The sequence below is a fragment of the Mytilus galloprovincialis genome, chromosome 4 (genome assembly GCF_965363235.1).
Source record: "Mytilus galloprovincialis chromosome 4, xbMytGall1.hap1.1, whole genome shotgun sequence".
NCBI classification, from domain to species: domain Eukaryota; kingdom Metazoa; phylum Mollusca; class Bivalvia; order Mytilida; family Mytilidae; genus Mytilus; species Mytilus galloprovincialis.
The window spans coordinates 77,595,718-77,609,655 of NC_134841.1; the positions used below are offsets into that span (position 1 = coordinate 77,595,718).

The following is a 13,938-nucleotide window of genomic DNA, read 5'->3' on the forward strand; positions in this document are numbered from 1 at the left end:
TCTAAGTCACATTAAAAATAAAATCTCCTATCTTTCAATTTTACTTTTAATCAACAATTAACCAGATGCTCCGCAGGACGCAGCTTTATACGACCGCAGAGGTCAAACCCTGAACAGTTGGGGCATGGACACAACATTTAAGCTTGATACAGCTGAATTTGGATTTGAAAACCAAGGAAAATGCTCATTTGGGCCCTTTTTGGCCCCTAATTCCTAAACTGTTGGGACCAAAACACCCAAATCAAACCCAACCTTCCTTTTATGGTCATAAACCTTGTGTTTAAATTTCATAGATTTCTATTTACTTTTACTAAAGTTAGAGTTCGGAAACCAAATGTCTTCGGACGACGACGACGACGTGATATCAATATACGACTAAAAAATTTTCAATTTTTGCGGTCGTATAAAAATGTGTTGGAATTCTTAGCAAAAAGTTAAATAAAATATAAAGCCAAAGCTCATATGTTGAAAATCTAAAATTGAAAATTGTTAACCAGAAATTACTGTTACCAATGCAACTGACAACAGAAGAACATATATCTAAAACCTGATATTAAGACATGACTTATCACTTGATTAAACTTATTAACATATTATTTAGGAGTAGGTGTCACATGTGGAGCAGGATAAGATCTGCCTACCCTTCAGGAGCACCTGAGATCAGGTTTTTGGTGTGTATCATGTGGCTCAGTCTTTAGTTTTCTATGTGGTGTTTGGTTTACTGATGTCTTTTAATTGATTTTTTGCAATGGCATTTATAGTTTGTTTTCAAATTATAAGTTTGAATATCTCTTTGATATTGATCGTCTCTCTTTTTCTATATAAAATTTCTGATTAGTCAAGCTCTTTAAACAAATAATGTAAAAATATTTTAAATATCATATTTATCCAAAGAAGTACTAGATGTATCAACTTATCATAACACTGGTTCCCCTGAATTTACATACCTGCTGCCCTAATGAAGTCATCATAAAGGTCATAGGTTAATACTGGTTCTGGCAGATCTCTGAAGAAGCCCTTGAGTACTGCTGCTAGGACATGAATTTGGTATTCTGTTGTATCTATGGCTACTAAATCTGCAAATAACAAAAATGATTTTACATAATGTTAATTTGGTATTCAGTTTTAGCTATGCCCACTAAATCTGAAAATAGCAAAACTAATTTAACGTAACCTGAATTTGGTATTCTGTTGTATCTATGGCTACTAAATCTGAAAATAGCAAAACTGATTTAATGTAACCTGAATTTGGTATTCTGTTGTATTTATGGCTACTAAATCTGAAAATAGCAAAACTAATTTTACATAACATGAATTTGGTATTCAGTTTTAGCTATGCCCACTAAATATGCAAATAACAAAACTGATTTTACATAACGTGAATTTGGTATTCAGTTTTAGCTATGCCTACTAAATCTGCAAATAACAAAACTGATTTTACATAACGTGAATTTGGTATTCAATTTTAGCTATGCCCACTAAATCTGCAAATAACAAAACTGATTTTACATAACGTGAATTTGGTATTCAGTTTTAGCTATGCCCACTAAATCTGCAAATAACAAAACTTGTTTAAAGAACCTTTGGCATGTTTGGTGAACATGCTTTCATAACTCCCTAAATAGCATAATTGACATGGGATTTCAAGACCCTGTCTCTAATTTCAGAGTTTTCTGACAATGAACCTCATCCAAGTTGTGATGAATGGAATCCATCATACAATTTAAAGAGGATCTGAAGGTGTTATCATATCAACAAGAAGTAATAGAAGATACTTTTACAAGTTGAAAACAGGTTTCCTATTTTAGATTTTCTGATTATCAAACTCATGCAAGATTTTGACTATACTTAAGTTAGTTGTTACACTTTAGTAATACCTTAAATATGAGTCATGAGACATATTACCTTCTTTGCCGCTATCAATTAGTTGTTTTAGAATTTTAACTTTTGCCTGAGCTCCAGCTCGTCTATATAATCCTTCTACATATAATCCATGAAGCTCTATAACAGTTATAAGTCTTTCCACAACCACAGGAACTTTTCTGTCCTTTGACACTAAACTAGATAACTGTACACCGAACACACGAGTCCCAGCAAACTGCACAAAAATAAAAACACACGTTTTATTCAGAATTTCATGTTACTTTTTTGTTGTTGCTTGATTTCATTTTCTTCATTTTCCTTAAGCTTAAATTTTCTATAATTTGATAATCTTATCACTTTCTGAGGGAAGTAAAACCTTGCATTGTATAACATTTTCTCAAATTAGGACTGAGCATAATTTCTACAGCAAAAAAAAAAAGCATTTGTCATAAATTATTCAAACTCACAATTTATCATCTTTGAATATTTAACTTTCAACTTAGGATAATTTTTCTTAAATTCATATTTGTTAAAGAATCAAGTGCTGTCATTCTTCAAATGCTTCCAAAATTATAAATTCAAAATCTTATATCTTACATCGTAGCCTTATAATATATATATTATGTTAAATTGCAATGAAGTTTTTTGCTTTGATTAAAGTAAATATTTTACATTAAGCAAACATTTTACATACATGTATATGGAAAGAAAGTGAATGAATTATTAACTGATTTTATTTTATCTTGACTTCTCGTATTTTTCCAAAATAAAGCAGTAATATAGATTAAGCTGTGTTTAACAATTAATGGTGATTTCATTGAGAGGCAATTTTTAAGAAATAATTGAAAACTTTTTTAAGTAAGCCAACAATCTGAATAAGTCTTAGCTGAAAAGCACATAAACTGTTATAAATTTGAATACATGTATTAGGCGCACAAAAACTGAAAGAAATAAAATAACTAAAAAAAATGACACAAATTTTGATATTAGTTGTTTAAAGAATCTAAAAAATACAAGAATTAAAAGAGAACACACATATTTTTCACTGTTACTGATTATATTCCACTGCAAATTGCAATTACAAATTGAAAAAAGAAAGAAAAAAGAAGTTGTTTTTTTTTATTGTAGATCCCAAACAACATCATGATTTACTAAAAAATAAAATAAACATGAGTGCATACACAAAAAAATGTCTCGCCTGCTATACTGAATTTGATATTGAAAGAAATTCTTAAACATCCAAGTTTTACAACAAGTATAACATAAACTAGGAACCATCTGTTAAAGAGTACTCACACATATACCAAACACCCCAAGTGTAATGTGCAATAGCTTGAAGTGACATGATGGCTCTCTTTTTTCTGTTTATTTAATGTATGATTCTGTTATGATTTTAGACCTCGGTATACAGGTAAGGTGACAATCCATTTTTCAGCAATTGATTTTAATTGGAAAACACTCGTCTGCTCAAATTTCAGTCTATTTTTAGTAACTAAGATCTTGACCTTCAGACTCAAAATCAATAGGGATATTGCTCTCATTTTAATCTAACATATGTGGTTCATCAGTGTTTCTTGTTTCTTATTTATTTATACAGATTACACCATTGGTTTTCCTGGTTGAATTGTTTTTCACTAGTCATTTTTGGGCCCTTTATTGTTTGCTGATAGCTTTGAGCCAAGACCCTGTGTTAAAGGCCATACTTTGACCTATAATGGTTTACTTTTTACAAATTGTGACTTGGATGGAGATTTGTGTCAAATGTTCAAACTGTAAAGCACCGGTATAAAACTTATTGAATCTCTCTACAATATAATATGAAGCTTAATACTGTGAAAGTACTTTTATTTGTGTGGTACCAATTTTCGTGGTTTTCGTGGATGACTTTATCCACTTATTTAAGTGTCCAAAGAAATAAACCAACCATTGTCCAAATCAAAACATGGAAAAATCCCCAACGGTAGGTTTGACTACTGATATGATCTAGAGAATATATTGAATAACGAAAAATCTGAGAATACTTTTATAGCATTCACAGAACTACAACCGAATGCAGGATTATACCCATTTAATCTTTAATAACCTAAACTGTACAACTTTTGATCTTTTATGCATAATTCTCATAAAAAATATTTTTGATCGATGAAAGTTAGATTTCCGGTATTGATATGCTAGTATGATAAAGTGCTCATTTTATATTCTCATAGTTCTCGTACATATGTGAAATAATAAATTCATGCTGGACTTGATTTTGATAAGGATTATTTGACAATTCAAGATACTTTATAGCATTTGTTTATGTTACTGTTTTCTTTAGGTGACATGTTTATGGCATAATTAACACCTTTGATGGTCTTGAATCTGTTGATCACTTAATCATGGGTAAATTAGTGTTATCACTACTATTTACACGGGTCAATGTTTACTTTGCAATTTCCTTCAATCCAGACTTTTTGTAACCTTTGTTTCAAAAGACTTTAATTGTTCAATTCTTTTTTTTTTAGAAAAATAAAATCAACAAATTTAAAAACCCAAACATGTAACTATTGCTCAAACCACAAAAATTGATACCCACGAATTAAAGTACTTTCACAGTATTAATCACTTATGATTGCAGGATTATTAGCATACCTATGTCTCAAATTCTGCAACCACTTATTGCAGAGGGGACAAAAAAACCTGATAACTGACACATGCTATCTGTTTAGAAATGTCAAATGATTAAGCTAACAGATTGTAATCCTCTCCCTACCAAAAACAACATTGAATATGAAAACTTAAATCAATCTTATAAAAAAAACATCATATAAACAAAAAAATGCAGGTGTAAGTAAAATTGGTTTTTAATATGGACAACAATCAAACTCACTAATAATTCCCAAGATGAGCGAGCAGATGCTACATTAAAGCAACATCTGCACTTCCAAATGTACTGGTTAGAATAAACAGTTAAAGAAACAATGTTAGTTTGACAGCAAGCTTTACAACAGAAATCTGCTGACTAATTCTCAGGTTTTGCTCTAAATATTTAGAATTTAATGAATTACCTCCCTTTACTAATACACAAGCGTCATCATGCTAGACTTTTAAAATAGTTTAGAGGACATGATAATAATTAGACTTGGGTAATCACTAAATAAAGTATTTCAAAGATACACTGTTGCATAATTTTACACTCCTCAGACATTAATTTTAGGCTTATTTTTATCATCAAATGTCAATATCACTAGCTATAACTCTTTTAAGGAGTCGTCTGACAATATCTGACATTTTTGCTGATTTGATTGATTGATTGTTGATGTTTAAACGCCACTTTTAAGCACCACTTTTGGGCTATTTTGTGACGACCAGTTTTATTGGTGGAGGAAGCCAGAGTGCCAAGAGAAAACCAATGACGTTAGATAGAAAAACTGACAATCCTAATCAATGATGATTGGAGTTGAGTGCACCTGCATGAGCTGGGTTCAAACTCACTACCTCAGGGTCTGATTATTTTTGCAAGTTTCCATCTATTCTAGAATCCAAGATAAAAGACAAAAGTTTTTTTTTTTTTAATATTTGTCATTTAAGGGCATAAACTATAAGAAGTTTGATGAATATTTGACAGTAGAAAGATCTCAACATTCTGAGTTTTACCCCTATTTTCTATTTCTAGCAATGTCCGCCATGTTAGTTTGCAAGCTGGATCATCAGGCAGTGATAACCCCTTGATATAAATTTCATAAATATCTGGACAGAATTGTATATCTTAGAGTGCTTTCAATGCAGTTTTCTAAAGAATTTACATTTCCAAGGGACATAGCTCTGTAAAAATGATTGTTCGTATGTCAAATTTCTGAGATTGAAACATCACATTACTTTTCAACTCCAAACAATTTATGCAACTTAAGAAGTTTCAATTTTGCCAAAGGATAGTCAGCAAATTTCTATTGATATCTAATGGTGTTCCATTAAAATTTGAAACCTTATGATGGTGTCTGAAGAGAGACCTTCCTCTCGGACCCATTATTGGAGGAAGAATAAATGGCCTCAAGGAGCCATGAATCTGAAATGTATAGTACAGTTTATCCCATAATTTTTTTAAAAGATTCCTTTCAACTTTTGTGCATGATGCAAATCCTCACATTAAGTCACAGATATGTGCAAAATACTCATTACGCAGGCAGACATTTATGTCTCTATTTCAATTTTTGTAAATTCAAGCAAAAAGGAAATTATGAATTCGCTTTTAACTTAAAAATTTTAAATTAAATAAGTCATATAATGCAATTCAGTAGTTCAAAATTTTTCTTAAATAAGCCATATAATGCAATTCAGTAGTTCAAATTTTTTCTTAAATAAAAAAAAATCTTTAAATCAATTACATTTTTGTTGCCTTCTTTATAATACTATTTCTTCTTTGCCTAGAAATAGCATTTTAACTTTTTAAAACTGAACCAGTCTTTTATTTACTTTGAACTGAAACAATTTATGCTGTCAAAAAAGAACATTTGTTTCATTTTCCCTTAAATAAACCTCTATCAAATTGCCCATTCTCAATCCCATTCTCAATCCCATTCTCAATTGCCAAGAATTGACACATGACTTTGACATATTTGTGCTTACCTGATTGTCTTGCACACCTTTACATTTAGTTGTTGTCTTATTTACACATTTCTTGTGACAGGTGTATTTACAAACTGTAAAAAAATAAAATAAAATTCTCATTTAAAAAACACAAAGTTATAAAGCCATGATTAGAACTTGTAGAGCACACTTGAAACTAGTTTTATATATCCAAATAAAAATTTCTTTTGGTGGTAAATTTTAATCATTGATAAAAAAAACACTATAATATATTAAAGACAACAAAAATTTATCAAAGTACAAACAAAACAGCAATAACAAGTATTGCATAAAAGAATGCTAGCTGTCTTACTGTACTATTTTTTTTAAATTTTTTTTTAAGCAGTTAACGTGATATTGTTAGAGGCTCTATATAATATCATGTCATGAACTTTATACCTTTCCTTTATATCAATGGCAATCAGCAGTTGGCACAATATAACAATGAAGAAAAAGCCAACTATAAAATAAATTTGATCAACACTTGGTAATAACCAGGTGCTCTGCAGGGCGCTGCTTTATACGACCACAGAAGTTGAACCCTGAACGTTTGGGGCAAGTATGGACAAAACATTCAAGCTTGATACAGCTCTGAATTTGGATTGTGATTAAATAGTTGATACAACATAGGTTTCTGACACAGAATGAATGTGGTCTATTAAGAACTGAAACTTAAAAACTTTTAGATTAGACATTTACCTATTATTGTCCAATATCCAAAACCAAAATACATGTTAGATTCAGCATATCAAAGAACCCCAAGAATTCAATTTTTGAAAAAATCTAATAAAGTTCCATTTTGAACCCTTTAAAGCTCAATGCTGACAAATTTGATAACTGGGCCCAAATATAAAAAATCTAAATACATATGGTTAGCATATCAAAGAACCCCATATATTCAAATTTTGTTGAAATCAAACAAAGTTTAATTTTTTATCTCAATTTGGACTAAATTGAAAACTGCACTCATGATAAAAAAAAACTAAGTACATGTTAAGATTCGGCATATCAAAGAACCCCAAGAATTCAATTTTTGTTAAAATCAAACTTAGTTTAATTTTGGACCCTTTGGACCTTAATGCAGACCAATTTGAAAACAGGACCAAATATCAAGATTCTAAATACACAGGTAGATTGGGAACCCCTATAGTTCAATTTTTGATGAAATCAAACTAAGTTTACTTTTGGGACCCTTTTGCCCTCTAATTCCTAAACTGTTGGGACCAAAACTCCCAAAAACAATTCCAACCTTCCTTTTGTGGTTATTAACCTTGTGTTTTAATGTCATAGATTTCTATACACTTATATTAAAGTAATTGTGCGAAAACCAAGAAAAATGCTAATTTGGGCCCTTTTTAGCCCCTAATACTAAAACTGTTCGAAATAAAACTCCCAAAATCAATTCAAACCTCCCTATTGTGGTCATAAACCTTGTGTTGAAATTCCATAGATTTCCACTAATTTTTACTAAAGTTACTGTGCGAATACCAAGAAAAATGCTTATTTGGGCCCTTTTCTAAACTATTGGGACCAAAACTCCAAAAATCAGTCCTAACCTTCCTGTTGTGGCCTTTAACCTTGTGTTTAAATTTCATAGATTTCTATTTATTTATACTTAAGTTATTTTGTAAAAACCAAGAAAAATACTTATTTGGGCCCTTTTTTGGCCCTTATTCCTAAATTATTGCGACCACTAACCCCCAAAATCAATCCCAACCTTCCTTTAGTGGTATTGAACCTTCTGTTAAAAATTTATAGAGATCCATTTACTAAAACTTAAGTTATTGTCCAGAAACTAAATGCGTCTTTGGACGACGACGACAACAACATCATACCATTATACAATGCAAATTTTTTTTTCTGTCGTATATCAAATATTGATGTCAATGTTTATTATGATGATGTCATACCTTGACAAACACTACCCTTTTCCATGATCCACAAAAGATTAGAACAATATTCACAAAATGTGGGAATACCAAACTGTACTAACATAAACTTGTGTCCCATCACCTCCTGAAAATAGAAAAAAATATTTTAGTCTTACTTATTTAACACTCACTGAAATCACTGCTGCTCAATGTTGTTGACTAAATGTGGCGAAATGTCATAAATATACATGATTATTCATGACAGAAATGTTAAAGATGAAAGTTGTCTGCAAATATTGAGCTGAACATTGAAGAAACTGATCAAATGTTTCATGGAATGGTATGACCAGATGAAGCTGGGTGCCTAATATATCACTAAGCTACAACTAGTAATTGCTGAGAAAATATTAATGTATTGGTCAATGCCAAAGTTAAATAAATTCATTTGTCACTAGAAATGATAACTTATTAAAACAATTCAACAGAGTTAAAAATTTAGTCTGCTTCCAAGACATGTTTTCTACTAATACTACCAGTGCCACTTCTTTTTCAAGGACTATTAATGTAGTTACTGAAAACCTACAAAACTTTACTTACATAAATATCTTTTGGTCTATCTCTTCTTCTAATCTTCTTTTTAGGTATTTGGTCATCTTTCCTTTCTTTTCGTTTATGTTTGATAAACTCGTCCAGAAAACCACGGAATGCATTAACTCCCATCGTAATTGGGAAAGTGCCTCTATTATGCCTGTTCTTTAATGTAGCCTCAAGCAACTGAGCAAATTTTTGTAGAAGATCTCTATAAGGAATGTCCATATTCCCTTTCTGTAATAAATTATAGATAATCTATTGTTTGGATAATAAGAGGAAGATATTGCTTTTCAATGAGATTATAGCAGAGACATTTTCTGGAGTTGAAAGACCAAATATACTGTGGTTTCATTTAAGTCTATTGGTACCAATTTTCATGTAATTGGAGAAAATTGTATTTTAATGGATATTTGATTTCTTGGTTTTGATTTATACTGCACACAAGCCGATTGATAATTTATTCACTGTTAAGTATTTAAGGGCATACGATACAGTTTTGATCCTGTATTTACAGTTTGATGAAAATTTCCATATAGGCTAGTTTTTGCCTGCTTAAATCAATTATGTAGAAAAAAATATACCTGCATGTGCTACTTTTTGAGTTAAATGAGGTCGAAATTTTGTTTATTTGCTTAAAATTCGGATTTGTGGCCGTATTTTCTCTTTCGAAAGAAAGCCATAACTTTTTTGTTTTAAAAGATAAACACAAATTGTTTTTTGTTAGATAATTTTTAATTTTTGTATTTTATGAGTATCCTAAAAAAATATGGATTTTTTATTCAGAAATAACTCATATTTATCAAATGGTCATGAATTAAGAAAAAATCGTATTTTTTTGCTGTATATTTATCAAAATTAAAAAAATTCCTCTATTTACAGTTTTATAAAATTTGATCCACATAATCTCCCTGCAAAATGAAACAAAATGTCGTTTTAAAAAATAGGGGTCCATGCACTCGTTTTCAAATTAAATCAGTTTGAATGATAAACCAGATGCTCCGCAGGGCGCAGCTTTATATGATCGCAGAGGTTGAACCCTAAACGGTTGGGGCAAGTATGGACACAACATTCAAGCTGGATTCAGCTCTAAATTTGGATTGTGATTAAATAGTTGACACAGAATGAATGTGGTCTAATGAACTTAAAATATTTTTCTTGCCTTTGAGCAATTCACTATGCTGTTGAATATTAATCCTCTCAAAAAAATGTTTGAAGAAATTTTCTTTTTATTTATGAAATCTGAAATGAGAAAAATTTAATCCCCCACCCCCATTTGTTTTCACATCCCCCTTTCCCTTTTTCCAAAACTGATCTCAATTCAAATTTCTAATGAAGTTTGCAACAATAACTACTCATTTAAATACATCATAAAATATTAAAATGTAAAATAAAGTGCTTGTTATCACTGAATGGTAAAGATTGTTTTAATTTATCAGTTGGTAGAAAAAGTGAATATACATTGTATATTGTATAAAACAATGATTTAAGTTGATTCAACTATTATTCTGGACAAAGAAAGATAACTCCAATTGAAATATTTATTATATATATTGTATAAAACAAAGATTTAAGTTGATTCAACTACTATTCTGGACAAAGAAAGATAACTCCAATTGAAATTGCAATTAGATATTTCTTGCTATTGCGCAATACTGAGTAATTGAAAATATTTGCTATTGCACAATATTGTGCAATTGAAGATTTCTTGCTATTGCGCAATACTGTGCAATTGAAAATTTCTTGCTATTGCACAATACTTAATATAATAATTTTGGATCCTGATTTGAACCAACTTGAAAACTGGGCCCATAATCAAAAATCTAAGTACATGTTTAGATTCAGCATATCAAAAAAGCCCAAGAATTCAATTTTTGTTAAAATCAAACTTAGTTTAATTTTGGACCCTTTGGACTTTAATGTAGACCAATTTGATAACGGGACCAAAAATTAATAATCTACTTACACAGTTAGATTTGGCATATCAAAGAACCCCAATTATTCAATTTTTGATGAAATCAAACAAAGTTTAATTTTGGACCCCGATTTGGACCAACTTGAAAACTGGGCCAATAATAAAAAATCTGAGTACATTTTTAGATTCAGCATATTTAAGAACCCCAAGGATTCAATTTTTGTTAAAATCAAACTAAGTTTAATTTTGGACCCTTTGGACCTTAATGTAGACCAATTTGAAAAGGGGATCAAAAATTAAGAATCTACATACACAGTTAGATTCGGCATATCAAAGAACCCCAATTATTCAATTTTTGATGAAATCAAACAAAGTTCAATTTTGGACCCTTTGGGCCCCTTATTCCTAAACTGTTGGGACCAAAACTCCCAAAATCAAACCCAACCTTCCTTTTATGGTCATAAACCTTGTGTTTAAATTTCATAGATTTCTATTTACTTATACTAAAGTTATTGTGCGAAAACCAAGAATAATGCTTATTTAGGCCCTTTTTTGGCCCCTAATTCCTACACTGTAGGAACCATAACTCTCAAAATCAATCCCAACCTTCCTTTTGTGGTGATAAACCTTGTGTCAAAATTTCATAGATTTCTATTCACTTAAACTAAAGTTATAGTGCGAAAACCAAGAAAATGCTTATTTGGGCCCTTTTTGGCCCCTAATATCTAAAAATCAATCCTAACCTTCCTTTTGTGGTCATAAACCTTGTGTTTAAAATTTCATTGATTTCTATTCACTTTTACTAAAGTTAGAGTGCGAAAACTAAAAGTATTCGGACGACGACGACGACGACGACGCCAACGTGATAGCAATATACGACGAAAATTAAAATTTTTGCGGTCGTATAAAAATAGTGGAAAAATGCATCTTTTCCTGATATGTCATAGTTTGACGTCGCCAAAATAACATTTTACGTTAGCAACGTCATTACCTCCCCTGTAACTGTATCGTATGCCCTTAAAATCATTAGTCACATATATTTTTACGAAATCCATGAAAATTGGTACACATAAACAATACTGAATCCACAGAAATCTGTTTATCCACAGTCTTCATGATGAACTGTTAAATCTACAGGCCCAGAGCTAAATTTAAATTTTTTTTTAGTTGGATTCTGTTGGCCTTGTAGATATGATTTTTACAGGCTCGAGAGCAATTTTACAAGTCTAGGCTGCCTGGGATGCCACTCAGCGTGAAGACTGTATCCCTATTTTAAGTGGCATCTTTAATGATGTTGGCATATGACTGCATTGTTTTCTCACTCTCCTTGACTGAGAAAAAAACATTGACATTCGATTCAAGTCTACAAATGTAGATATAACTTGGCCTAAAAGCAGAGGATACAAGTAAAATATAAACATTTGAATTAGCCAAGTAAAATTGAAACATTATAATTTCACCAGTTCAAAACTGTGACAAATGTTATCAAGGCATTTGATTAATGATATCATCAATATACTATATCATATTTCCTTGTATAATTCTTTAGCATAATAACATTATTGTTACCTGTTTTTCCACTGACAAAGTGGCCTGCATTTCTAGATGAAATTCTGACATTGATCTCATGAAAACATCATCAAATACAGATTCACTCTGCTTGTTTTTACTTAAGTCTTTGCTATAGTCAATCAGCTGTGAACAAAAATGAATACACTTTATGATTTATATATTGAAGGAAGACCAAAATTATTTGTAGCATAAGTTAAAAGTCACTTGATAATTTGAAGAATTTGAATTCACTTCATATATTAATAGTATTAATATTGATGACAATAGCATATACATACATTATCAACAATATGGTATAGAAGCTTATAATTACATGTATATGTATACTATTTTAAAATTCAGCATGCAATATTCCCAAGTATTGCAAATATCTCCATCAAAAGGTAGATGAATTTAATACTGTCCATTCAAAATATGAACATAATTGACAGAATGCAACATCAAGTTTCATTAAAATCCATCATGCAGTTCAAAGTATTCATAAAGAGAACTCCACAAGAACTAATAAAAAAAAATAGATTTCCTCTAGCTTTATAACTTGCCAAAAAATAGTAATATCTTTGAATTCTTGCAACCAAATTTTGACCGTTTATAACTATGTTTTGATTGCCATATGTTTATCGGTATATCTATTTAGGGATTGTTTAACATTGAAATCAAACATGATAAAAATAATGAGCTTCTGAATGAGCTATCATATGGAGTGAAAATAAAAGAACATGACAAATAAACTGCAGTGCAGCTTCAGTTGATACCTAGACTTATAATGGTTTACTTTTACAAAGAGTTGCTCGGATGGAAAGTGATCTCAATGGCACTCATACCACATCTTTTTATATCTACTCAGTATCATAAATTTCACCTTTTTCAGAATAAAATCATCCAAGGCAGCTAACTCTCTGTAATCTGTAATAACAAGATCACTGGGATATTGCCATTCTGTTTTCTCTCCAAATTTCACATCCCGTGCTGGTGATTCACCTCTCTTGGGTGTATCGTTTTGTTCTTTGTCTCTGCGACTACTTCCTCGTTTTGGAGTCTTCTTTTTGTCATGAATATCTTCTTGAGACAAGTTCTTTACACCAGGGAAATATTTGGGATCTGATGGTGATTTTGGAGACGTTGGGGACAGCTGGTCTGGTCTTAGCCCAGGGAGAACAGGTATACCTCCAATTAGTCCAACTAAAACGGTCAAATTATAGTATTAATTTAATATGAAGCTGCAAACAAAATTGAAAATTATTCCCTTATATAGAAGCCAAGAAAAATTTGAAGATAGTTTTCCTTGTACAATGGGTGTTGTAAAATTCTAAACAGGAGGTTGCCCTAAGGCAGATGTTAAAATTGCTAACCTGCTAAAACTAACATAAGAATCTGCAGATCAAATATAAAATCATTCATTTCATAAAAGCGAAAAAACTTTTCTACACAAGGTCTTTTGGATTGATGGCCATACATAATACAGACAGAGCTGAGCGATAAATAACCTGCATTTGGCTTTGGTGATGCAGGCCATTGAAATGC

The 13,938-nt window shown here is 30.9% G+C and overlaps 1 protein-coding gene across 1 annotated transcript in view; it reads right to left on the reverse strand.

Moving 5' to 3' along the window:
• LOC143073000 (unconventional myosin-IXb-like) overlaps positions 1-13,938 on the reverse strand; it is an 85,792-nt gene that overhangs the window by 13,391 nt on the left and 58,463 nt on the right. Inside the window, exons 35-41 of the mRNA XM_076248206.1 lie at positions 13,277-13,596; positions 12,412-12,537; positions 8,937-9,164; positions 8,379-8,484; positions 6,469-6,542; positions 1,906-2,098; positions 948-1,076 (exon numbers count right to left, since the gene is read on the reverse strand). Coding sequence (XP_076104321.1) covers positions 948-1,076; positions 1,906-2,098; positions 6,469-6,542; positions 8,379-8,484; positions 8,937-9,164; positions 12,412-12,537; positions 13,277-13,596 — 1,176 coding nt within the window. The remainder of the gene's footprint in view (positions 1-947; positions 1,077-1,905; positions 2,099-6,468; positions 6,543-8,378; positions 8,485-8,936; positions 9,165-12,411; positions 12,538-13,276; positions 13,597-13,938) is intronic.